This window comes from Varroa destructor, unplaced genomic scaffold (assembly GCF_002443255.2).
Source record: "Varroa destructor unplaced genomic scaffold, Vdes_3.0 BEIS01000005.1, whole genome shotgun sequence".
Taxonomy (NCBI): domain Eukaryota; kingdom Metazoa; phylum Arthropoda; class Arachnida; order Mesostigmata; family Varroidae; genus Varroa; species Varroa destructor.
The window spans coordinates 1128805-1155643 of NW_019211458.1; the positions used below are offsets into that span (position 1 = coordinate 1128805).

The window sequence follows — 26839 nt, forward strand, 5'->3', positions numbered from 1 at the left end:
GATCTTTATTTAGAAACCTAAATTCGGTCTGTGATTTGTTCTTAATTTTGTGCTCTTAACGACGTCTATTTTAGCGATAGAGAGCTTTTGTATCCACATCATGTATAGGCGCTAATTAGGATCAAGCACCGTTTTGTTGGTAGATGAATACACGTAGCAATCGATTGCACGTACAACGAGTTTAATGGTCGTATATACTTTCAACTCAGTCTCGACTATAATTTAAAACGAACCCGGTAAATTCATCTCCGATAACTGTAATCAACTCCGCTGCTTTCGAAGGATTACTCTGAAGTGATTCTTGAAGAAGATATGTCCGAAGGTTACCGCCAGATCTACCCGATTCAATAGAAGCAGCTGCCGTTGTTGCCAGAACAAGCGATGTATTATCGACATGAAGTACGAGAGCTCCCAATCGTCGGTGCAAATCTACATCGTGCCATCTGAAACATCATAGTGGTGCTTAAAAATTTTTTAACTTAAGGACTTTACCTAGATTACGCTCAGCATTGCTTTGGTTATTTGTCCTCTAATTTGTCTCCTGACAGGCTGTAACAGAACGACGTTTTACAAACATTTTTATTGGTGTTTCCAGTTTATTATTTTAGGACTAACTTGCATTAAGACGTTTCTTGTGCCATTGTGCAACCACTCTAAGATGATCTATAGAAAATTTAACCAAAGTACAAAAATGTAAAATCGAAAAAATACGTATTAAGAATTGGATAACGTCTTAGAAGTTCTTTCGGATTTGCTATGCATAAGTTAGGTCGAAAATTCCATGATTTCACTCTTGAAGTTACAACCAGATATATAAATGCATGCAAAAGTCGTACGGGTACGTTTTAAACAATACATTCAAATTTATGTTACAATTAAGCTACTAACTTTGTGACATAACTTCAGTATATATAGTACGGACCTTCGAGGCTTGGAAACTCGTCAAACTCTAAAATTAACTATATTAATGAAGACCGAACTACAGGAATCAAAGAAGAATCAGTGAAGCAATCTTATGCGATTTTCGTCCTTAAGGCTATCGCCATCTTAGTCAGGACGACGTTGCTAAATGTATTAGTACTGTCACTGCTGATACCTTCAGCAGCTATCCTAAAGAAACCATTCCATTTCTGGCGAGTATAATACAATGGATGGCTGCGTAACTTTCTCGCCCCTAGTGGCATGAGCTGGCTTAGAGAGAGAGAGAGAGAGAGAGAGAAAACGATGCCGTGATGCATAAACTGACTTTCTGGTTTTGTTTATGCCGACGAGGGCAGTGATAATATTGGACAACCACATATAAAGCGCGGTTATATATGAATACGATAATGGATTTTAATTAAGAAGAAACAGGTCCTATTTAGAACGTCCTTGCCTCTATTGTTTCTTCTGAGACCTTATTAAACGAATGTAGAAAGTGATTGTTATTTCACTGCTACTGCTATTTCATTCAGCGCCAACCAACTACGAACCAACGCTGCCGACGTACCTTTAATTGGTCAGTTCATTAAATTTTAGTAAACGACGAAAAAAAAAACACACGTACGTACAACAACCTTAAAAGAAGCTTTAACAAGTTTCTTCCAACTATTCCTTCATAACCAGGTTATTTACTAATTGTGCTCGAAACTAAAAATTTAGGATTTTCTTAAGAGTTAGCACTCACTATATTGCCCAACAACCTTTACACAAACGGATGTGTATACAGTACGGTCATGGGGCGTGTGTACACCCACTACCACGTGTGCACACTTTTGTTTTCTAATCAAAGGAGCTAAAATTTTGTGAGATATCTCTCAGAATGGCCAGAGTGCTATTATTCCAGGTGAGCAACCCCCCTGTCACAACGATTTTATATATTATAGACAACTTATAGCATTGCTGAAACGAGTGGAATAAGTGGCAATAGCAAACTAAAATCCATCGTCCAGCTTGGGCTTCATTGAAACCGTCAATATTACGGAATAAGCAGAAATAAGTTTGGCAAAATGTAATAACTTAGATTGCAACACGGTAACTGCTATTGATAATCATTCAGCTTCACTAACCACGCACGCCTAACAATGAGACGCCATCTCTTAGTGAGGCTACCTCGACAATGGTCAAATGCAATGTTTCTTACAACGACCAAAAGGTTCGAAATATGACAAAAGGACCAAGAAGTAAGTAGGACAACTATCAGATCTGAATAAAAGAGTTCTTCATACTCAGATTTGTTTTAAATATTCTATATAGAGTTAATAATAGCGCGAATCGAATTATGCAACGTTAGGGGGGGCTTTCAGGGCATCTGTTAACCTATACTTTTTGTATTACCAACTTCGTTAAGATTTCATTTCAGTGAAAAATCTCCTATACTATACTATTAATAATTCTAGCTTATACGGTGTGCACCGATTTCTCTTACCATGATTATTTCTGATCACGTAAATTTAAAAGAACAGAGTGATAATTCGAATTGTACAGTTTGACGTGGCGTCTGAAGTTTCCTAAAAAAAAAAATGATGTGCCCATTACGCTTGTCGCAAACACGAAAAACCATACCCTTAAACAGCAGAAAGGGTGGGGCACTGAATGGAAATAGCTGATTTTGTAAAAAATTAATACAATGACATATAATAAACAACAAATACAGCTGTCCTCTTTCGTGTTGCTACAGCCCGATAATGTGTGTCGTGCTGGTGCTTACTTAAAATTACCGTAGTGATCTTTGCCAGCTCGAAAATTGTCTTACAACTGGATACAAACTTTTCAGAAGTCGAATAATTCTGTTGAATATAGCAGAAGCGTGAAATTATTATGCATAAACCTTAAAAGTTCACTCAACTTTTTTGAGTACTAACCTAATAAGTTAGATAGTGGGAAATACTGTAGCTGATTTATGGCCGATGATTCATATGAATGTGGCACGTACCTGTTGTCGAGAACGTTCAGCCCTACGTGCACAGTCTCCTGTCGACCTCGGACTTTCCAACTCATTTGAATTGCTCCGCTTTCCAAGACTTCAATTGTAACCTGGAAATGGGCAGGCATTGCGTCTGATATCATGAACGTTTATCATCGATATAAGCAGCGAAATTACACAATGAAACACCCATACCGTTGTCAAAAAGTATATCATTAAAACGCAGAGTTTGAGGATTGATCATGGCAGTTCTCTTTTTTTGGAAGAAGCACATTTCATGTTGTGAAATACTGTAACTTCTTTGGAAAACTATAATTTAACTTGTCTTAGTCGCTTTGCATCGCTCTGAAATAAAATCTGGGTTATAAATTTGGTATTATACCTCTTGACCTCCGGCCCATCGCTGTTGGAGAAGCCGTCCTCCACCTTGGCACGTCCTGGAATATCATTCAGGCAGCATATCAGTAAAGTCTGTCAAGAGACATCGTGGCAAAGTCAACTCCAAGGTAGAACAGTGTCAAACTACAGACAGCTTCGCTATCTCTGATCTACTATTCCTACTATAAATAAGTTCAAGATGAAAATAATTAAAAAAAACTGTTGTCCTTATCGTACACTTAGCCGTTGATGGTCAACGATCTTTTAGTACGAATATTATTTTTGGTGTCCTGGAATACCTGAAGGCGAGAGTTGTTCGAGTCCTTTGAAAAATAGTCATAGATGCGTTGAGCGTAAGCGCACCATGGCCATCGAGGAATACCTCGGAGGGGGCGGCCTGAACCACCATCCATACTGTGCAAATGAAACCCAGAAGTTCTGGAAGAATGGTCGCCAGTCGATTTCTAATCAGGTACATATCTGTGATAACAAACAAGAAAAATATGCTTCTTGATTAGGTCATCTTTGTTTGAAGTTTGAAATGTTTATCGTATAATTACTGCCTATGTTACCATTGTTTAATAAAGCAATGAACCCGATAACCCGATACAGAGTAAGCAATAAAATATATAATTATATTTTTTTGGCAGCAAATATACTTAAGATAGCACAGTGTTACTGTCAGTAGACATGCAGGTAAGCAGAACATGGATCTCGATAGAACCTTACTGTTTTATTATTTTAAAGAGCTACCCGTCAGCTATTACAGAAATATTTATTTTATATACAGCAAGGTGTTTCTCTTAAAAATAATCAAATGGCAAGATATATGCACAAGCGTAACAGCTCATCTACACTTTAGTGCTTTGATAAGTTTACGTGTTTCCATGAAGAATGTTTCCCTTGGCTCAAAATATAAGAAACTGCATTTACTTCAACACGTATAAGGGTTCTTATTTACATAACTACATTATTATAGTCAGCATGCAGAGAAGGAAGCTTGGTCCAGCACCGCCATTGGGGATATCGAGCCAAAAATAATTGAAGTAAAGAGCACCTTTGCAGGTTTATTTGGAGCTCTCTTCGCTTCCCCGCTTTTCGTATAGAGTCACGGCACCATATCGAAGTGTAGGACTCCCGTAACTTTAAAATGAATCTTGAAATCAAGTTTACAGCGGTGTGAAGCTGCACAGAACTTCTGTTCCGTTTCGTATCGCAGTCTCATAGTTAACTCTGATTTGTTTCGGCGTCTGGTAATCTTGGTATTCTAACATTTTCTCGCTTTTGTGATATTCTGTAGAGAAAAAAACTTTAGTATAGCAATTTATGACTGGCCATGCGTCACCAACACCCACAGAAATTCGTGAAGATGTTGCATGCACTCTTCCGCTCCGATGCTCAACGATCGGATTGAACAGGCGAAAATCAGCTAGCAGCAATACTCCCACGGTAAAGTGAAGTCGTCGTCGTCCTCATTTATCCTTTCACTCCTTGCACACACAGAGTCAAATACAGTCAAGCATCCTTTTTTTTTTCAAAATGTTCTAACCGCTCTCGTCTCTCGCTTGAAGCTCGCGTTCTTGAACATTGTTGCTACGGCCTACTAGCCGAACGGGTCGACGTTTCGCCCAGAGAATGACTAAGCTGACCACAACGCGCAATACCTACCCATTCGGTAGCAATATAGAAAACTATTCAGGCTAGAATAATTGTTGGTGATTCCGTTTGACGGCTCACCTAATAGTCACCTAATTCCTAATAGTCATCAGACGATATTAGGTCTACACGTCCGTTGAACCAATTTCAAGAGTGAAAAAATTCTGTGCGCGCGCTTTTCGAATACTCGAAGACCCGAGAACGAACTGTGTCTGTCTACGCTTGGTTTCTCACCTAAATCGTCACATTTTCTCATGTTTATTGCGTAAACACGGCGTTAGAATTAAGTTTTTATCCGAACTTCTCTTTTTCGTAACATTATAACTTACATAAATGCGATGAAAATGAATATTGGTCAATTGATAATTGCCATTAAAACAGCTAGCTGGAAAACGTTTCCTCTAAGGACGACCGCTTCGCAGATTTGTGAACGGATATGTACATATAAGGTACAAAAGAAAGGCGCAAGCCTAAATATACGTTTTATGCGGTTACCAACGAATATTTTATTAATTAGTCTTTAACTGCATATTGCACACTAAAGCGGTAGAACTTTTCGGTATTCTATCGTTACGCTGAGCTCGGTCAAAATCCGTTTTTTTCATTTGGATAACCTGAGTCAAGTACAAGTTAATCTACGAGAAACCGCCAGACGAGTCGATGCACAGAAAAGTGTGTAAGCCGTTGATTCACTGGACAAAGTTTTATAGCTCCGGAAGGTAACGATAATAAGTAACTCCCAATTCTTCCAGCGTTTAAGCACTTGATACTTAGACCCAGCTTCCTTATCGTACTAGATAACAAGAATTCGTGTCGTATAATACTAGAGTCAAAGAAGCGAGATAAAAACCCAGATTATACCTTATAGAAACCCTTATATGCTCACTGCTTTTCGCACGACACCCGATACGCTCCAAGGATCTCCGAACTTCAGTCCGACAGGAAATGATTTGCTTAGGTGAAAAGACAAGCCTCAGACAAGCAATATTTTAGATGGCCACTAAAGTACAGCGTCAGCATAGGTCCTTTGAACAGCAAGGAGAGATACACATACATGAACTACTATTTACAAATACGCCCTACAGTCAGTATTACCAAAACAGAAATGCTTTGGCAGATTGGAAGATGAAGATGTTTAGCGCAAGTATGTGTCACAGTTCAGACTACGGATAAGTTTCGGGGAACTTGCTTGAAGCTGATGGTTTTAGCTCGGCTTCGACTGAGGCTATAGCAGGGCTGCTGACATGAAGTATTTAACAAGTTGCATGTTTACAACCAGACATCCATGTTAACGATACTTTGCAAACGTCTTTATAGCGAAGAATTCGTGTAGAGATTACAGATTGACTTGTGATCCTTCGGAAGTCCGGCGACAGCAAAAAGCTTGTTGAGTGAGCACTTGACTTAAGCCACAGGCTTGAATGAAGCGGAGGGAGACGATACAAACTCGTACCCGACAAAGGTGGGTGAAGAGAAATCCTAGGAATATCATAAAAATGCTAACGGACATATATGGACGGTGCATGCGAATGGTACACCTGATCCTATACCATCGCAATTGTTGACGCATAGAAAACTTACATTTTCTTTGAAACGCCGTTCAATCACTTACCCATTGAATTTAGTCCTCGAATTTATGACTTATGATTTTTTATATCTCAGTAAAAGTATTTGCTGTACCTTTAATTCGGTAAAGAAAGATTCATCGTGCACACTCAAATTAAAAAATAATATGTTTTTCCTTTACCTTTTTCTTTTTTGAATAAATTTGTGCCTGTGTGCATCAACTAATATGTACATGCCCCCTAAGCAATCTGTATACAAACAAAACGTGCCTTAGCATCGATATGGGGCAATGGCCCAGACTTCTGATTTCGGATAGAACTAGGGTCTGGTAGATTAGCAAGTGTGCTCTGTCTGCCTCTTTGACTCAATGGTTGAACAATCGTTTCTGTTCGGGAATTACCGAGCTGACGCAAAATTCCTTTAGCATGACCATACAAGAAAACAGGCAGAACAGGCCGATCATCTCGCACAACGCGAACCTACAAAGGCATCTGATTAGGGATCTGTTCTGAGAATGTGGATCCAACTGGCTTAGACTGAAAAGCTCATGTGGACGGTACAACCCTGTAGAAGTTCCCGATTTGCATCCTCCGTACGCTTAATACTGCGCTTAATAGAGCTTCATCAGCTCATGCAGACGATGGTATTAGGTAACAGAACACAATTGAAATGGCATGCACAAAATACAATGCTAGGTCTACAATAACTACTATTAAAATTATTGGTTTCAACTCAAGTGTTGCAGGCACACAGCTGCACGTCCTGGGATAGTGCGGTTCGGCAGTACGTCTACGCAGTTGTGAATTTCTGAAGAAGGAAGAACTCTGTATATTTAAAACCTAATTTACGTTCGTCGAGTACATCCTTCGCTCTGATTGCTCCTTAAATAAATAAATTAGAAATATATTTCGACCTTTATGATGCTCAGAGGTTATTTTAAACCAGAGGGAATAGTCTTTGTTTCGATAAGTTGCGATCATGCACATTATATATCATATACTCAGTCCTCTAATACTTCAAAAAAGCCCATTATAGACTAAAGGGCTGTGGTATCAGCCAGTCCTTGGACAGAGATGTCATTTTTTTTTTTTTAATCAAAACATGCTACGAAAAAATGGCAAAGTGAACTTCGTGGTGGCCAATATGCTGCCGACCAGTCTACGTCGATTCGGTCAACTCATGCCGGGGCTCAGGATGATCCTGCCACAATGCCTAGTTATAGTTTTTGGTCGTTGTTATTTCGTGTCGACATGGCCCGCTCGCTTTTCTACTTCCTCTCCTGACCTAAAGTGCCGCCATTTCTAGTAATTATGGTCCTTTCGTCTATGCTTGCCCTATCACGCCATTTTCTTTCGGTTTAGTGGTCCCTGCATTTCAACTAGCCATCGAACGAGAGTCTGAGAAGATCAAATAGACAGGAACTGCCAAAAGCTCAACGGCCGGCCAAAGTGAATAAAAAGCAATCTTTGCTTTCGTCAGTTTACAAGCACGAGCACTTCTGCAAGCGCCGTCAGGCAGTGTGCAGTTCCACGAGCGGCGTCGTCGCCACTGGCTTCCCTGAGCCGCTCCTTTCATCATTCAGCCACGACTTGTACCTTTATTTTGGGCTTCTGGCCTCCGTAACCGCCGTCACGACCAGACCCAGCAAAGGCACGAGTGGCAGCGACAACAACGTATGGTTCTCTGTTCGCTGGCTTTTGTCGCTGCTGTATTTGTCTGTGCGTCTGCTGGTTCTATTGTTGCTAACACAACTAAGCAGACTCCCCTTGCAGTTTTCGTCTATTCTGAGTCAGCGTGTGCGCACGGCTATATATGCAGCACGTTGCGTGTGTGCATGTCTGTGCGCAGATGTACACCATTCGTTGCTGCTTATTCTATTCTAGGTTCTTTGCAGACAACACGCAAGACACACACACGTCTGCTTGTGCTCTCTTTGCTTGTTCTCGCTCTCTTCAGTCTCAGCTCCTCCTGCGCATGAGCCTGTTTGCCCCTCATTCTTCCAAATCGATTGATCAACGTATGGCTTCGATATTCGGACTGCCTCACACTTGTTTCTCTGTCGTATCTGGCTAAATGATCTCTACTCCTGCTTGAATTCTTCATTGGTCTGCTTATTCGACTTTCTACAATAGGACTTGAATGTTCTCGCATCATGTGGATCCTCGCAGCGATCCGCATCGATTCCCGGACTCCGCTCCTTGGGGTGTTCTGTAAGTTCCAACTGCTCGATACCCAAGCCGTTTGCTCTTTCGGTCATCCAAGCTACCTTCTACAGACTCTGGTTGAGACTAGGAGTACGTTACTTATCAAGCAGCCATTGTGTACCTCGCTTATTTTTCCTTCCCGAGCAGCAGCTTCAATAATCTCATATTTTGTGGCCGCTGCTGCTCTCGCTTCTGCCAACCGCCGATGACGTGTACGTGTGTGTGTAGTCACAGTTCGTATAGCTCATCGGCATGTTTCTCTCTTCTTTCTGCCGTTCTTTGTCCTTCTGCGCCCTTGTTCTTTTGGCTTAACCAGGCGAATACGGCAACTTTTTCATACTGTGTTCTGCCTGAGCAAGCCTGCGACTCGTGCGTAACGGCGGCCTCAGTCAGATGGACGGCAGTTTGTGCATCAACGCTTACATCCTTCGTTGTACGCGTCCGGCGTCAAGACGGCCGCAACATTCTTTTAGTATAGGCATCGTTATTATGACACTGCTAGCTTGAGCCAGCAACATTGTTTGCTCCGAATGGCCGAAGGTGACACTGTTTTTGTGTCTGTAAAGGTGAGATTTCGGTTTTCTCATTGTGTCTTGCACTGGGTGTCTTCGCACTTTTCCTACCGATATGTGGAACAAAGGCCTACATCCCAACATATTGAAACTTCTTATCTTTGTATAGATATTCAAAAACATGGACGTACGTTTGTGAATGGTGGACAAGCAGAGAAACTGACATACATATATTGTTGCTTCCTTCTGTGCATTTGCCACACTTAGTCGCTTGTATCGTCTGCTCGCGTGGTACCCACATGTACCCAGATTTTAGTTGGAGGAAATTCATTTAAATTTCTCCAGCATCGGGCAATTGTCGTATTGTCTGCGATTGTTCGAGTCGCAGAATGCGGATTTTTTTCGCTGCCCATCATGTTTGCGTTGCTCGTACGCTCCTGCTAGCTAATCATCGGCCGATATGGTCATTAAGCAATTGCTGATGATAGAATTATTAGGGTATATTCTCTGTAGCCTTTTGATGTGAATGATACGGTGCTTAACCTAGTAAAAACGAGGCTATCTCAAATAATAGTCAATTTTTTGAGAGTGCTACTACGATGGCCTAATTTCTCACACGGCAAGCGTAAAGATTCGATCTCAGATGAAAAAAAAAAAATTTGACAAGGAGAGAAAAAAAGTGGAATAGAAAAGCGTATCACTTCAATATTTACGCTCACTATTACTGGTAATATTAAACGATTTCGACATGGAGGCATATGTGATCGGACATATATAAATTGGCTATGGCACATATACGAATGTTTGTAAGTGCAACACCATATTTCAGTCCGGAAATTTCCGCAGGAAAACACATATGGCTTCGTGTTATTGCCAAAAAAATGAGCGATTATTTACGTGATTCAACATGGCGACGTCACAGACGTTCACCAAACACAAGCGGGCTCATTTAGACCCAAGAAATCAGCGCGTGTCGGCTAATGTCGTAGCCACTATGACATTTAGCCGACATTTTATGACATTTAGAAAATCTGTGCGTTTTATCCACACATCGAAAATGGGGACTCTTCTTCCAGTAAATGAATCAATTAAGCCACTTCTTTAGGATCTATGATTGCGGTATGAACTAGTACGTATAATTATATTCTTTTTATATTTGGCTGATCCCCTAATCGTCGCTTGTGGTGCTCGTAAAGCAAGAGGAATCCGACTGCCTTTTGCATTCCGTGTCACTAGGGCACTGTAACATACATTTGTTTAAACTTGTAGTATGCTATACATTTGAATAATCGGTGACTTTCATGCTTCAAACCTCCCACCGGTTATATGGATCAGAAAAAAAAAAAAAAAAAAACGTTAGTTAGAGCGCTTCAGAAATCATACTTCGTGATTCATATGGCTAAAGTATAACTTCTTTGTCGTTGGTCTAATGTGAAGCTATAACCTTGATCCTATTTCAGTTTCGTTCCTATCAAAGAATATAGGAGGCCGTACAACAGAATTGAACGCGGTCCTTGCAGTCCGACCTATTAGAATAGGTTCATATGTGATTATAATGTGCCAGTTCTATGCATAGATCTCTAGCGGTAGAATTTCGAATCTACCTTGTAGACGCACCAGCCGGCCGTTAGATCCACCGTATTCGATTCCATGTGTGGTAATGACAAATGACTTTACTTAAACTATTAACATTCTCAAGGTACATATCGTCGCTCCGGTGCGTGCTGCTATTGTTCGTTGAAATGCTATTATCAGCAGGTTGCAGGCAAGCAGATCGTAGCAAAAGCCCACTTCTTGTACTTTTTATCGAAATATCGCACATAGAAGGTGTCGCTGCTTCTTTACCCCGTCAGTGGCGTCTTTAACACGCAACCGGACTGTCCACAATGTCATCGGCGCGGTTCAGCCTATCGTACCTTATAGTTCCCACCGTTATGCTCGGACTGTGTGTGATGTCTATTATATATATGTAGCAGCTGGGATGTACTAAATAAGCTACAGATATACTTTTACAACTTTGCCCTCGATTGACCTAAGCAGATTAGTTCTAGCTGTGCGACTAGGGATTGTTGTTAAGAAAAAAAAAATTTTAAAAAAAAAAACTCTTTTGTTGAGATTTTCATTTTTACTTCTAGTGTTTTGTTGTGGGCACCGCTATTTTGTCATCCGCTTTCGTTACTTTTACTTTTTGTGGGTTAAGTGCTCCTACTCAAAGTAGGTATAGATAGGATCGACAGTTGATGCTAATATCATTGCTATTTATAATTTTTCGTCTTAGATGCGTCCGGCTGTTCGCCTTGCGCATGACTTGGATCAGTGTATTTCGCTAGCAACGGTAACATTGCAGAAGCAGGGTATTGCATCTTGTGTTTCACCGTTTAGAATAACCCTAATTGTAGACTGCAGCTGTGTGATAAAGGGAGCCTGCAGGCTGACCGCACTTGGTCCTTTCCGCAACGAACTGCCGTCGTCTGAGCAGCTATCGATGTCTTCCTTCGAAATGTATCTGAAAATATTTCCATTAGGACCGCTCCGTTGAGTGAAGAACCGGTCTGTTTTGCGCTGCGCTTCTTAAAGATTTTCTATTTGTTGACTTTTTAAGGCCGTGGGCTGTATTTTCAGGTATTGCCCATTGCGGCAGGACGTAGTCGATTCTATAAATGATTAGCAAAATTTGTGCGTGCGTATGCCCTGACGAAGTCACTGAAAGTATCCGCGCCCCTAAGAATGCTCCTTTACATATCAAGTTAATTTTTGCTTTATATTCTAGTTAACCTGCCGTAGCAGCTTCATCATTTGAAAAATGAGAATTCGTGTGCATGAGGTGTTAGTGTGTGTACACATAAGAAGTACAATAAAGAAAATCAGTCACATACTTCCATGATCCCAACGAGCAGTTTGCTTTAGTATTGAAAACATAGGTTGCCGAATGCAGTGTGTGGGGACTATTTTTCTATGAACGAAGTTTTCGGTTTGACGTTTAGTCGCTTTAGAGAAATACTATACCGCTGACTGATTTTGTATATCGTTTAATGGGTACTAATGCGGCTATATACCGATCAATATGACAACAGTGCTAACGAGTACCAGTACAACGGATTACACTAGGCGATATCTAGAGCCGTCGGTGTACTACTTGAAAGGACTAATTATTTTTCGTTTTACTGGACGGCCCTTTTTTTGCTGGATAACGGTGAGAAGATAAGACCCGTTACCCTTTATTACGTTTAGCGTATTCGAACTTCAACACTCATAGCACTTAATTGGTAGACTTCGAAGGCACTGAAGAGCTCCGCCTTGTGCTAGTCCAGCTTAAAAGGAGAAGCAGGTCTTTCAATGTTCACTCTTATTATATGCCCGCTATAGATAAAGAAACAAATTTTTTTCAAATACTACTTTATCCCTGATCATAATAGACATTTTTGTAGCATTCTTCGTTGAGATATGTAACACGTTTTAGACTGGCATATTACCGAACGAGAGGACAGCTTGCTATGTGTTTTAGCTAGGTAATTATGTTATATATTATATTATTATTATTATTAAAAATTGAATCTTATGAAATATATAAAGAATACGAAAGAATATTTGAAAGAACGTACTATAGCCTACCAGTTAAATTCAGTTAAAGACGATTTTGTATATAGAGTATAGAGCAACTGTGCTCGCAATAATGACGACGCATCGGACATTAAAGTGTCATAAATCTTATTTGTTATGTTTCCTGTCATCTCAAGAACTCAGCCCGCTGTTTTTCTTTAGATACAGTTTAAACCGCACCAAAATTTACAAATGTCACATAATTTCTGCCAGAATAACTAAAAATATAAAAACAAAAGAACTAACCATAACGGGTTTAGGGCAGTTGCAAAACCCAAAAATGGGAAGCCTACCAATTTAGAATTACGTTATTAGAGGCTTAAATGGAACCGTTATTGGCTGTTTTTCAGATAGAGAGGCTGATCAGGCTCGTGCGGGAAGCACATAGCTATAACTACTTTATAGAAATTCCAGCCTTTAGGCAGCAAGCGGTTTCCCTTTCTTTTTTTTTTTTCTATCACATGAGTCATGTGGATAACTTCGTCATTGAATCGTTCCTCATGATTATGCTTGCGTTCATGCAAACGATGAACGGCTTCGGAATTGCTAGTATTTTATGAATCTCGCACAAAACCTCCAGTAGGCCCAGCTAGTTTTTTAATTCAATTCTTGAACACGTTGGAGCAGCGATCAGTTTTCTTAGAAGTCATTCTTGTTGTAGAGGAACCACGCAAATTCCTCTAGCCGAGGAACGTTCGCACTAGACAACAATCGATGCTGACCCCTGGCACCCCCAGCAACTTCCACGATGCTACGAATACGATATTCCCGATACGGTGCGCAAGAAACGAAGCTTCGATATGAAAAGCTCGCCCGCGTCGATCGCCCTGAAAGCGAAAGACCAAATGAGAGAATAGACTGTTGTTGCTATAGCCGTCGCCGCTTGACTAGTGCCGCCTTCCGTCGTTGAGTAAATATAAACGACGACATGTTAAATTATCCTTTTCCATCGTCAGGACACAAACAGTTATCACGTCAGAAACAACCCCACCAACGATTTTGCAGATAATAGTTGGCAATCTCCGATGCCGGTTGCGGAAACTAAATATTTCTGCTGCGGCATATAGTGAGATTAGAAGGACATAGACGAAATATTTTGTGTAAACGCTGAGTAATGGCAAACGATATGATCCAAGACAAGATTCTCTTGTCAGTGAGATTTTCATTAAGTTAGGTATTAAGTAATTAATGAAAATAGGTATTATTTTCATTGAGCTAACAACGCATTGATATCCTAATGAAGCATACTAGCTACAATATAATAGGTTGTGGGCTTACTGTTACTTACAAGCTTCGTTTGTCCATTAATAAAATTGTTATTACGCTGTTTATCCGGTATCTTTCAAACAGGTCAGTTAATTAAGTTTGTTAGAGACATTCATGTATAGTTCTCGCTCGAAAACTCACAGCAAACAACATTTATCCTGAATGAAATTTCATTGTCTTTCTACATTTATTCCAGTAAATATTTCCTAAATGCACACAAATCGTGGTTCGTCATCGTTTGAGCTAGTATAGGAGTTTAAGTTTATGCAAGTTAACTGCTAGCGCACCTCGCCTCGCTCTGTAAATAGGGGACTGTGAGCTGATTTTAGGCGCTCACAGTGGAGCTAGTAGCGCTACTTTAGCCAGCCAATATCTCTTCAGCTGTCCTTTAGCTAGAAATAAACTAGAAGTCGCGATATGCCTTTCTTATTCATAGCGAAGTGCTGGAAGCCATGTCTGCATTCGGCCTAGTTAGGCACCACATCTATCACCGCTTGTTTGCTAACAAAGGCCAGGACATCGAACCACCTGTCAGTCCGAGGACATTATTATTCAGGTCGTGATCAGGAACGAATATGTTTCAGACATTCCTTAGCGGCTCCACAAAGTAGTGCTTTGTCCTTTTCGCATCGCCAAGTTGATCATCTTGAAAAGCTTAGTAAAGGAAGTGTGGTCGACATTCTCTGATGTTTAACATTGGACGCGAAGTAGTTCTTGCTAGAGTTTCGAGTCAACTAACCGCAGGTCGGGCAGCTGATGCTAGGATTCTGTTCCGTCCGTCATATCGATGAAGTCCGAAACACGGGTCAGCGCCGACGAAAAATTTCGAGAGAACCCCGAGAGCCGAACGGGCTCAGGTGAATGGGGAGAGCACGCGGCGCCAAGATCCCACATCTAGTACATACACGGCACCATAACGACGTGACTAACAACACTAGTAACGTTTATATATAATACCACTACTGACGTTATTGAAGTGCACATAATAGAGATAATTACCTTTTTCTGTATACCAAATAATAACATTTGGGTAACACTCGTTACGAAGTTCCTTGAACAAGCTATACTGATAAACAACTCTAATGGGTAAAGTCGCCTACATTAAGAATGGCCGGCATAGATTAAAAAATTTGCTTCACTCGACGATATAACTGTTTGGTTTGCAATACACTGTAGGTAATTATAATAGCTCTGTTACTCTATTTTAGCTTATTTAGATGACAATGTTTTTATCTATAGGATGTTAACAATCAATTTTTATAACACTGCCATTATGAAGCTTGAAAAATTATCCCCAAGTAAGACGTTGTGGCTGATAAAAGAAACCGATCCTGGTTCGCGTTTCTTCAGCTTATCAATTGAGCTTTACGTGTCACAATTGACTGTCTTGCATTCAATTCTCCTTTTGGCAAATTATCCGATCATTGGTACAATTTTGGTATTGCTGTTTGAAGGTTTGGCCCGGCCTGTCGTTGCTGGCCGTTCGTTTTTTCGTGGTGGAAACTGATACGATACCGGTTGTTCTACCTCAGAGTGAAGCTCTTACATCTTACTAGAAATTACATTGCTAAGAATGATCATAATGATTTTGTCACATCACGGATTCATAATATAATGTCAATAGACTTACAGGACTAACAACCTGCCATATATATATTTTGAAGCTGCATACAATTGAGACTACTTCAGAGTTGATTTACAATCAGCTGTCAGTCAAATCAGTTGAGGTTTCGAGGAAAATCACATGATGGCTGACGCTATATTTCGTTCTTTTTCCTGTCCCAGCGGTTACAAACACAGCTTTAGCATGGGACCATTGATCTCAGTAGCAGTCTTTGTATAAGGCTCTAGTTCTACTAGTGGATTTGCCAGTTATATCAGCGTACATGTTTTGTCGTCGCGTAGCGTTAGTTCATACCGGCACAATCATCCACTATGTTCAATCAAATTCTCTTTGACAACAAAGCCACAAGTAATAGTAGTTCCAATGGCAGTAACCAACATTCGCCAACGGGTGCTCTGCGGCATTTGTTGGCGTTTTCTGACATCCTTCTTAAAGCTTCTGTACAGTTGCGTTCCGCATCTAAGCGCGACGATGAGATGGAGGTGCGGATGCAAGCAGGTGGCGCTTTCTTGGCGCGTGATAGGAGCTGCATAAAAACGGACGAGTATTGAAAAAGGGGCGCAACCGGCAGCGGCAGTAGCTGCCAATGGGATGGCAGATACAAATCAAAGGCCCCAACGGAAATTTCTGCTATTTTACGCGCCCACGTTACGACGCGCGAAATGCGACATCATTTCTACATTGCATAGTACCTCTGGTGCGATGCGGGGAACGCACACGAGGAGCTTCGTTGCAATTTGCTGCATCGAACTGTGCTTGTTTATATAAATACGTATATGTGTGTGTGTGTGTGTATTGAATTACGAAGCCCGTTATTTTTTTTTTACCTGTCAATGCATTAACAAGGAGGAGGTGGAGGTCGTAATGGGGTAATCCGAATTTCTATTGTGGAGTTAGTTCGTTTCATTATCGCGTGCATGCCTTCCGAACCAAAATGGCAATAGCTCTGAATTACTATAGTAGTAGTATTATTATAATCTAGCTCTTGAGAGTGAAATAACTTTAGATGGCGGGAAATTTGACAAAGATATTCGTACCGAAGATGTAACTCACTTAGCGGCCGCTTGTTCAGATTATAGATCTTGATCAGCAAGTTATTAGATTGGAAAAGGAACGCTGGGAAACTGATGATTCATGACGCTCAAACCTCACTGACGTGCTTCACTAATGCTGAACTCAAATTGATATCGTAATATCTGTATTCAGATTGATACAAGAGGAATTCTTAGTGATGCGTTTTAATCCAATAAGTTGCAGAAGCACTACAACTTGGATGTAGGGCTCATAGAGCTGAACTTAAATGAAATATATACGCTTGATGCTACGAATGAAACGCGCTTCTCCATCTAGTTCTTAGAAGGGCATGTTAATGAAATGGCTGTCAGGATCTTTTCCTCCGAGTCTGACCCGGCCAAAGGACGTCGCTGAGAAGTCAGTAGATAGATGTGCATAGATCGATAAACACCAACACATGTGTATTCAATTTGTATAAGTTTTCAATTTGTATATTAGATAAATGATGGCAACTCGATTCGTATAAAACCAGGATTAACCAATACAAACAATACGACATAGGGGATTTAAGCTAGAATTAAAAAAAATGAGGGCAGGTTCCTAAAGCACTAAAGGTTACTGAAATATATTTCCTCAAGGAAGCATAACTACAAAAATGCATTTACAAATATGGCACTGCTGTGATACAGCACGTCTGCGCATCTAGATCGTAGAAACCTATCTAGAATTTTTAGCACTCGTAAGACATAGAGCGGATCATTTAAAAGAGGTTAGAACGATTGTTTAATGAAATACTGGTTATATTGTGCATAATCAGCAGCCATATTTTACTTTCATGACCATGGCATTTCTATACCAAGACCCACCTTCCATTTGCCCGCATTTTTTTTACAAAGAAGAGCTCAAATATGTCCCCAAAAACTCATCGTTCCTGATCGCGTTACGCGCGATAAAGTTGTTAATAACGAGTGCTTCTTATGCTTTTCTTGTGATGACTTCCGTATTTTATATAATTGCAGAATTTGATATTCTATCATTAGCCACTTGTGCCAAATGTTTGTGTTAAGGGATAAGACACCGTGTGCGAAGCCCCATTTCGCTGCAACTAGGGACAGGGAACTCCGATACGACTAACACCCTAATAGCCTTTATTACTTATGCAAGGTTTCGAAGCTTACGCAACAGCATAATTGCTGGTCTAGGCAATAAGCATCACAAGTGAGCAATCGCCCAAGCACTCTGCTGGACGGCACTATTTGATGAATGTTTACATACTGATATACTCTTAACACAGTGGATCCTATCTTGTTGGTACCGCCTGGAGAAAAGGGCAACCTAACTGCGCGTCATCTTAACAAGGAATAGTGAAGAAAAACGATTGTTGTTTATAACAATTGTTTTTCTTTAGATTCTTTTCTTTGTTCTTAAAACTTTCCGGTTTACTGACTAAGAGGCTGAGCATTTACTTAAAAAACATACACGCCATTCCAGCGGAATCGTTATGGGTTTCGGAAAGAATGCTTGACAGAAACGGCGCGCAAGATCCTCATGGTCGAAGTCAAGAGAGCACTGGTCACGCCGCGTAATCTGCAACACACGATGTTTATTGATTTTGCGATGGCCTTCGTCTCGCGCCTAAGGACAACATTATGCTCACGCTAGCCGAGGTTCCCATGGATGTGCTCAACCTTTTCGCTGAGATTCTGCAGGAAAACAGAAGTATGATCGACGACGCCTCTCGCAAAAATCGCCAGCCTAAGCCAGGGATATCACCAGGATAACCTAAGCCTACATCTATTCTCTATCCTGTTGAAGGGCCTTCCTAATCAAATAGTCATCTTATATGAAGACAACTCAATGATGTACAAGGGCAAATAGGTTCCAAGTGCAACAAACTCCAGCCCGGCTCCACGCGGCAATCGCAAAGTTGGAAGTGACCATAAACCCGACGAAAACGGATGCGATGAAATTTTTTCCTAAACTTCATCTTTTCTAGAGGCAGGACAATGAACCGTTAACCTCGCCAGGTTGCCGTGCGTTCTCCTCAAACGGTGCACCACACATCACAGAAGGATGCAGAAGGACAGTGTCGACCGCATGGGCGATCAAATCGCTCATTCCTCACAACCGCTCTAGGATTGTTCAGTAATACGATAGCCCTGATCGTAACGTGTGGTGTACGCGTCGTTTGTAAAAATTTTACCCTTAAGAACTTCGAACCAGTAAATCCCGTCAAAGTTCTTTTCGTCAAGAAAACACTGGGACTACACAAGACGACCGGAAATTGCTTCGAGCAACCTTTAAACGACTCGCTGCTGTTGTCCAAGGGCCTACATCCTCGTTTTAGGCTTCTAATAATCGAAGCCTCCAAAAGCAACAGCCTTCGTCCTAATTTCGCGAGCGATGAAGCAAATAGTTTCAGTTCGTTGCGCGGACTCAACGAGACTCATGTACTTCATACGAAAAATGTTTTATATATCCAGTTTGATTTTGGATTGTGGTGTTGACCTGTGTGACTACCAGCAAACATAAATGAGGTCAGTGTGTATATTCCATCATCGAATTTGCGTGCGGATCAGATGGTCGTCAGCGTCACTCAGAAGCAAAGTTTTTATATAATTCATAAGTATTAACACCTGTCTAATTAGCAGATTAATTGGACACGCAACCTTACAAAGAGTTAGCGATTAATGATTCAATTATATTCGAAGTAAAGAGCCAAGTACAGTCTGTTCACGTAACACGGACGCACTACTATGCAAACTCATAAACATTTTTTAACATGCCCGTAGTCGTCACCGTTGTCGTTTCCAGAACTTCAAAAAGATATTGATCTTGTACGAAACATTTGTTCAACCCAGCGTATGTGACGTACGTTTTGTCCTACCTGCGTCTTGTCTTTCCTATTCTACCATTGCACTTGTATAACGCCAGTTAGCATTGGCTCTTTGTCGTCGTTATTTTTTCTGGCGGATCATTGAACCGAGACCAAAATCAGTGACGTCGGGAATTTCGTCGTGTTAGCTAAGCGGCACGACGCGGCAATGAGATCGAGCAAAACAAGGCAGACAGCTAGCGCACGTAACATTGAATCGGAAGTAGCGGCAGCAGCAATGGGTAGCCGCGCACTAGTTTCAGTCGGTCACTGAAATCAACCGGTCGCGGAACGGAGTCAGTCGGTAGACGACGCCTCCTGAATGACTGATTGCAGATCCCCCAGCCCACGACGGCTGGCAGGCTCGTTCGTTGGCTTACTTCTAGAATGGTTTCGCTGGATGGCTGCATATTGACGGTAAGCGCATTAAGAGCGACTGCTTCACCAGCAAATGATGATATCGTTGATTTGCACGGTAACACGCGGTCAGCAATAGTTGGCTGACCGGCGAGAAAGCAGTCGCACTTCGCGGACACAGATCATTGCCAGAAGCTGAGACGGATCCGGAGTAAGATTAATTTATATAACAATTTCGATTATGATGATAACTATGACAAAAGCGTGGCAGTGTAAAAGTGAAGAATCTAAGAAATCAAGCATTACCAGTAGAGGATCAGGAATGGAAGCAATGAGTAATGTCACTTCTACTATATAAATCAGCCTCCATCGAGTGCAAATCAGCTGGGTTCGCTGATTGCGCTTGGCTCCTCGATCAGTTGGGTGAAGACGCCAAACGGTCTATTCTATTATCGAAACCGATAAGCGGATAGGATAACCGAATGGTAAAATTATATACGTACCGCAATATGCCATATTTGTATTCAGAAACTGAAATACAGGTGCGTTCAAGGTAAAGGCTATCCGATCGCACATTTGTCTATTCGTGGGCGTTGATATCAGGTGCAACAAGAATGAAACATTTTTTTCTGTTTTTTCAGTGTATACTAATAGTAGCATAGCTGCCAACTAGATGAAACGATAAATTTAAAAAACCTAAATAGACAATTCAGACGTCCAGTCAGAGAGTTCTGGCGGAATAACAGCATGGACTCCGCAGCAACCGCTGTTACTGACCCTTTCCATATGCTACAATACAGCAACGACATACTTCGAAGGGGTTCATGCGCAGTTATTGATCCGCGAACTTACTCTCTCAAAACTTAAACTCTCGTGCAGGCACACATGGCCACGTTCTAACAAAGCAAACGAACGACCACCACACGCTTATCACGGCGAAGGACCAGAAGGCACTCATTAAAAGTGACCCCCTTTATCACAGGCAGAGCAAACGTACAATCGTATCAAGGCTCGCCCGACCGGCAGGAAGAAGGTGCTTCTTCGATCTCTGCTGCAGTGGCCGTAGAATTTACACTTGAGGTCGTTAACCACGCGAAGTAGCCGGCCGTTAATTCCAATGATGATCTGGCAGAAAATCTGGTGGTCCTTCTGAAAAGCTCATTTATGCAAATAACAAACAACGACGACCACAGCGAACACGATGATGACAGGGGCTGTCAACGAACGAAGACGTATGCAGACCAGCAGGCCGAACGGGCGAACAAGAATGCTATTTATTTACTACGAGAACTTACTACCACTAAGCTTCCATTATACCTATCGGACACCGTGCGACCGCAAAAGAATAAATGAAAAAGTTCCGGATATGGCATAGTCGAAGTGAACATGCCATCATACGAAGGATGGCACATCGGGCAGAGGTAGATAACGAAAGGACGAGGGACAAGAGAAGGAGAAACAGGAAAATCGAAACGAACGCCACGAAAACACACAGTTTCTGCTGGCGAAGAAGACCGCTACTCAACACGGGCAGAACGTAACAACAAAGCATAGCGCCAGTGGGAAGACTGGAAGAGCATCGACAAGGGCACGTCGGCGCACGGCGCGGACTGTGCAGAAAGAAGGTTACTTCGTCGTCCCTCACAAAGCTAGCTCGATGTCAACGACTTTCTGGACAGAGGCCGCTCGTCCCCATGCTACAATGCATGAAACTTATCCCAATAACACAGACACGGTTGCGGCGGCCATCAACCGGCCGGTATAGCCGCCGCCGCCGCCGCCGCCGCCGCCGCCGCTGTATACCATGAAGCGAAATGAACATACAAAAAGGAAGGTGTTATACAGTTGGTTTAATTCGGGAACTGGTTTGGTTGTGTGTATGCTGGTATCGATGCTGAAGACACTGAAAAAAGTAGCGACAATAATAGTATAACGCTAAATCGAGCGAACAATCACAGCTGCTAGCGACGTGATGCGTACGCTTGTTTTCCCTCCTTCTTTGCAATAATGGTACAGGTGAAGATGGTGCCCGACGCAGTCATATAGTTGTAATCCGCGTGAACGGAACCCAGCAACTAAATCACAGTAATAACCATCGCAGCAGAGAGATTTAAGTATTTCGGCAAGTTCCGAGATCATGTTGAACTCTTCTTCACTAGCGTGACGTTCTTAACAATCATCTCACGAGCGTAAATCAACCGCTCGCCAGTGGTGGGGCCAGGAGAGAACCAACAACGGAATACTGTCACCGAAACGGAACACGACCATAACTAGTAAAATAGTCGGGTTAGCTCTGCTGTGTACAAACACACAGACACAAACCGGATCATAAAATGCTTACAAGAATCGACACCCTCCTGTAATCATGAGCAGTTCGTCTTAACTAGCCTGTATATTTTTGCGCCTACCGCAGCCCCTTCGTGGTGGTTGACCGCTTCGACAGCAAAAACGAGGCTTACCAATTGGAAAGTTAGCTTGGTGGTAACACAAATGTTGGCCATGGGAAAACTTCCGTAGGGTTGCGCGTCTCACCGCAATATCCATCGCCTACGGGACAACTGCTACGGTGCAATCAATATACAAGACAAGAATGACGATGGACAACAACACCAACAACCTGGTAAATAGTTCGAGTAATAAATGCGTCATAAATTATAATGGGAAAAAAAATAGTGGCTTCATTTAAAATGCATAGAATACGTGTGGAAGTGTAATACGCAAGTTGTGCTCATTACACAAATCGGCATGGGAACGTTTTTCGCGCACCCGAGGAGCTCCATTGACCGATAGTTTTTACATTAAGATGAAATAACGTTTTCCGCTTCGAAATTGGAATTAATCTGGCTTTTTAAGATCGCCGTGCCACATTTGCAAAATGGGTCCTGGCAAACTTTACTGGACCATTCCGTATTGTACGCACTAATAAAATTCACATTTAATAGCGGTATCTTGCGATTTAGGCCATTTTGCCTAATCTATCGAAGACAAATTGCCTTTCATAATTTGTGAGGCATCGCACGCCACTTATATTGTTCAGGAGAATTTTGTGTCCTTCATATTCTATGAATTTTTTGACCCATCTCGCTTGCCGATTCAAATGATTAGAAAGGAAGATAATAATCATCACTTGGCAATTACTAAAGTGACGGCTGACGTCGGCGTCCATACGAGTGAATGACTCAACCGTGCGATGGGGCCTGGATGAGTAAAATCAAGGTTAGCCGATGCACAAAACAATGTATGCGATTATCCTGTATGATATCGCAGAGAGCGCTACCATTTGAATGTAGTGAATTCGCTGTTTGTTGATACGTGTTGAATATCGCCCGACGCGTCGTACCTGTCTATACGTATTGGCTACTCTGAAGAATAAACATGACGAAAATATAAAAAAAGCTTTGCTCAGCCATAGTCTGTTCCGATCAGACAAAACCACCGTCCCAATAAGACAGAGTATATGTTCCATAGAAATCATAGCGTTAACGATTATTTGAGAGCGATGCTCGTTAGTTACCAAGCTAATGGTAATCGTGTGAGCGAGGGAAGCTGTTTGTCCTGCTGCCTTCTTTTTGTTAAGTGTTGGAGGGCCGTTATTAATGCTTCAGTTGAGGGGCAGCCGGCAGAACACGTTCTCGACTAACTGACACCATTAGAAATGTGCAGAAACAAAGTAAACAAAACGTAACGGATGCCGGAATGTTATTACACCGTAGCACATTGCTATCGTCACCATCATCGCTAACGGTAGCGCAAGTTAACGTTTTAGATGATTCCGCTGAACAAATATGAGCAGTCATATACCAATGATTCTGATAGAGTCACCAGCTCCACCCTGTCGAGACTCATTAATCCGTTAAGAATAACCCAATCGAATACTTCTGGCGGGAAGCTACAATAGACGAGTGACTGAAGTAAGGAAAAGTCGCCATTTGTTGTTTAACTCATACGATTTTGTTACTCTGTTACGCCAACGCTGTGATGCTCACCATAGGAGTTCCTGTATCAACTAATACGGTCTTTAGTACTATACCTTTGACCTAGCCAGCATCGAATAACTCTATACTTATAAGCACAAACTTCATAGCAAGGTTAGAAACGCAACGTTCGCAGGAAATTTTTCCGGTTACATCAATCAAGAGAAATTCCTACAACTCTCTGGATTGCACCAGGCTGTATACATGTGCCAACAGAAGATTCTAACAATTACCACTGAGGAAAATTTCAACTCGACTCCTTTCATAAAAAAAAATTGTACATATAAAGAGAATCGTATCTGTGATTGCGATGTTCGGCATGTGCGCATGACTTCCTGGTGTTTGCTAATGACATTCAGGTTAGCGAAGTGCGTGCATGCATGCATGCATGCATGCATGCATGATGTAAGTTCATCCAATACAATGCCATCGGACTGTATCTGTTACAGCCAAAGTATGGAAATGCGACCTGCCGGTCGCTAGTAACAAGTGTCTATCCCGTTAAAGACGAGTATAAGGATGACGTCGCCGCGATCAGTGCCACTATCGAGACATTTCTTTGCCACGATGCTGTCACGCTATTACGCTATGTATCCACCGGTTGTCGCTTGTTAGCGTTATCACCCTCCAAACTGAATTAAACCTAATTAAGATTGAGGTTAAATCAAATTAGAAATTTACTTTGTTTTTGTTGTTACCTGCTCTGCTTTCTCCCTGCCATCTCAAAGAAGCTGTCAGCGAATTCGCTTACGGCAACCGATGATGCCCTGCTGCCCTTACCGGTAAGCCTTCGTAAGATAGCTTCGTTCGCGCAGTCCAACGACCGTTTCGATACTGCAGCTATAACATCGCCAAATAGTACCCTGGTGCGCGTCTAAGTGGCCGTCATAGCTACAACCGATAGAAGCCCCTCAGTAAAAGCAATAACAGAATGTATGTGATGGCCGAAGATGAACGCACAAATGGCCGAGGGCTAGATGGCTTCCCGTTAGATATGCAGAACTACGCCTCCGAAGCGTTAGAACGAAAAAAGAAGGGGCAGATACCCACGAGCTGACTCATACAATGTGCATGCGCTAAAGAAGGCACATAAACGGTAAATTATAGAAAATATATGAGAATCAACAGCGCGCAATACCTAGAACTTTCGTATCAAAATTCAACTTAAATATTAAAGAAACCAGAAAACTATTTTGTAGGCCGGTACTTTCTCAGTGGGTAAGAAGCGTCAGGCCGCCCTTAGGACCACCTCATAATTTCCGAAGGTGTTTTTTGTGTATCATAGTGCATCTTTAATTCGTTAATAATAACTTGATTAATAAAATATCGTAGTTTGTAAATATCTTCGTAAGAACGAATTTCTCGACGAAGACGAATGTTCTCTTCAATGGTTATGTACCCGATAGTAAACACCAGATAAGATCGCGTTGTGATTATAGCAATATATGTTTTTTTCAAAGGCTGACGCCTAAATCGCAGCGAGTCCGCACTAAAAAAGTGGTTGGCAAAGAACGTCCTTTTACTTTTCTCAGTAAAAGAATTGACTATGTTAGATAGTTGTTTTACAATTCAGTTTGCCGTAAAGCGGTTTTGCGAAAATTTCTCGTAGATCAGACGATTCTATACGTGTATATGCGTATGTGTGACGGCCGTGTAGTGACAGAACTTTAGAAAAAAAAAAAAAAAAATAGCCTTAGTACTTTCTAGTGATGAAAGTCTCTAAGCATAGTCGTTCATATGACTATTTAACCACAGCTTGAAAGAACAAGCTAAGTTTTCTGCTCATATATTGCACCCTTACGTTTGAATAAAACATATGAGATGCATTCAAAGTTCAGTCCAAATAGTTACATTCGAATGGAAAGGAACGGGGTTCGTTTCTAGTGCGAACAAATCATGAGTCTGATCTGCAATATCCGAATTCCTTTACCTCTGAGTTAGCTGTGGGTTACCTGTGAAGAGTGCGGTCAATCGTTCAGCACTAAGCGGAGTAATTTCTGCTTGTACATTTGGCCGTCCGCCCACTGCTCTGACGTGTTGCGTGATACGGGACATTTGCGTCATTCTAGACAAATTGTCATGTTGAGGACTGCCAATAGCATACTTTGAATAAAAGTATCAGCTCAAACATATGTTAGTTACTAACTTTTGGCTGGCTTTAGTGTGGGTCGTCGTCCTTGCAAAATTAGCAGTCATTAGCAACGGTCCAACAATGAAACTTCACTCTTTTTATTAAAAACAATACATAGAAATTAGTTTATGGACCATGAAACGATGCAAAACTAAAAAAATCATTGAACATTGCTTAGATGCATAATCCGATAGGTATACATACGTTGAAAAAATGTGCTTTAGAAGTATTTCAAATTCTTATAGATTATAACTGTTTGACAATTTTTGCTAACAGAGAAACGCCGCACAATATCGATACGAACTGGAATTGGTTAGAAAGCGGATGCAACGCAATGGAAAGTAATTATAACCGATAAGAAGTAAGATGCGAGGATCCTTTCTCTTCAAGGATATGTAAAGTTTGAATGAGTCAGCTTTGAGTATCTGTCTCGTATAAGTCGAATGACTCGGTCTAATTTACGATAGAACTTTTTCGATCGGACTAAAATAACGCTGCCATGTACAATTTTCTGTTGTGGCCGATATCGACTACCTTTTCTCCATTATACATTGTGAAACCAGGGAAATTTAAAATACGTTCGTTTACATTCAGTTATTCACACTCACTTCGTTTAGTAAGCTTCATAGGTTCGATAAATTACATATATATGTATTGTATATTAGAGCGACGAGCACCTTTGCTCTGAAACGTTGGTACAGGCATAGCGCGTCTGTCTATCTGTGTGCATCTGTCGTGACTCTTCGTCGTTGTTCGCGTCGTGCCTTCTGTGAGAAA

General features: G+C 41.5%; 1 protein-coding gene across 11 annotated transcripts in view; it reads right to left on the reverse strand.

Moving 5' to 3' along the window:
* The window catches only part of crb (cell polarity complex component crumbs), an 83499-nt gene that overhangs the window by 37412 nt on the left and 19248 nt on the right, over positions 1-26839 (reverse strand). For 6 of the 11 annotated variants that reach the window (XM_086991190.1, XM_022809451.2, XM_022809456.2 and 3 more), the window contains 4 exons: positions 3583-3763; positions 3288-3342; positions 2915-3015; positions 234-443 (listed from right to left, as the gene is read on the reverse strand). In XM_086991190.1, the coding sequence (XP_086847316.1) occupies positions 234-443; positions 2915-3015; positions 3288-3342; positions 3583-3763 (547 nt within the window). Of the gene's footprint in view, positions 1-233; positions 444-2914; positions 3016-3287; positions 3343-3582; positions 3764-4638; positions 4928-26739; positions 26783-26839 lie in introns of those variants that run through there. The other 5 variants (XM_086991191.1, XM_086991189.1, XM_086991188.1 and 2 more) reach the window with 3 other exon arrangements.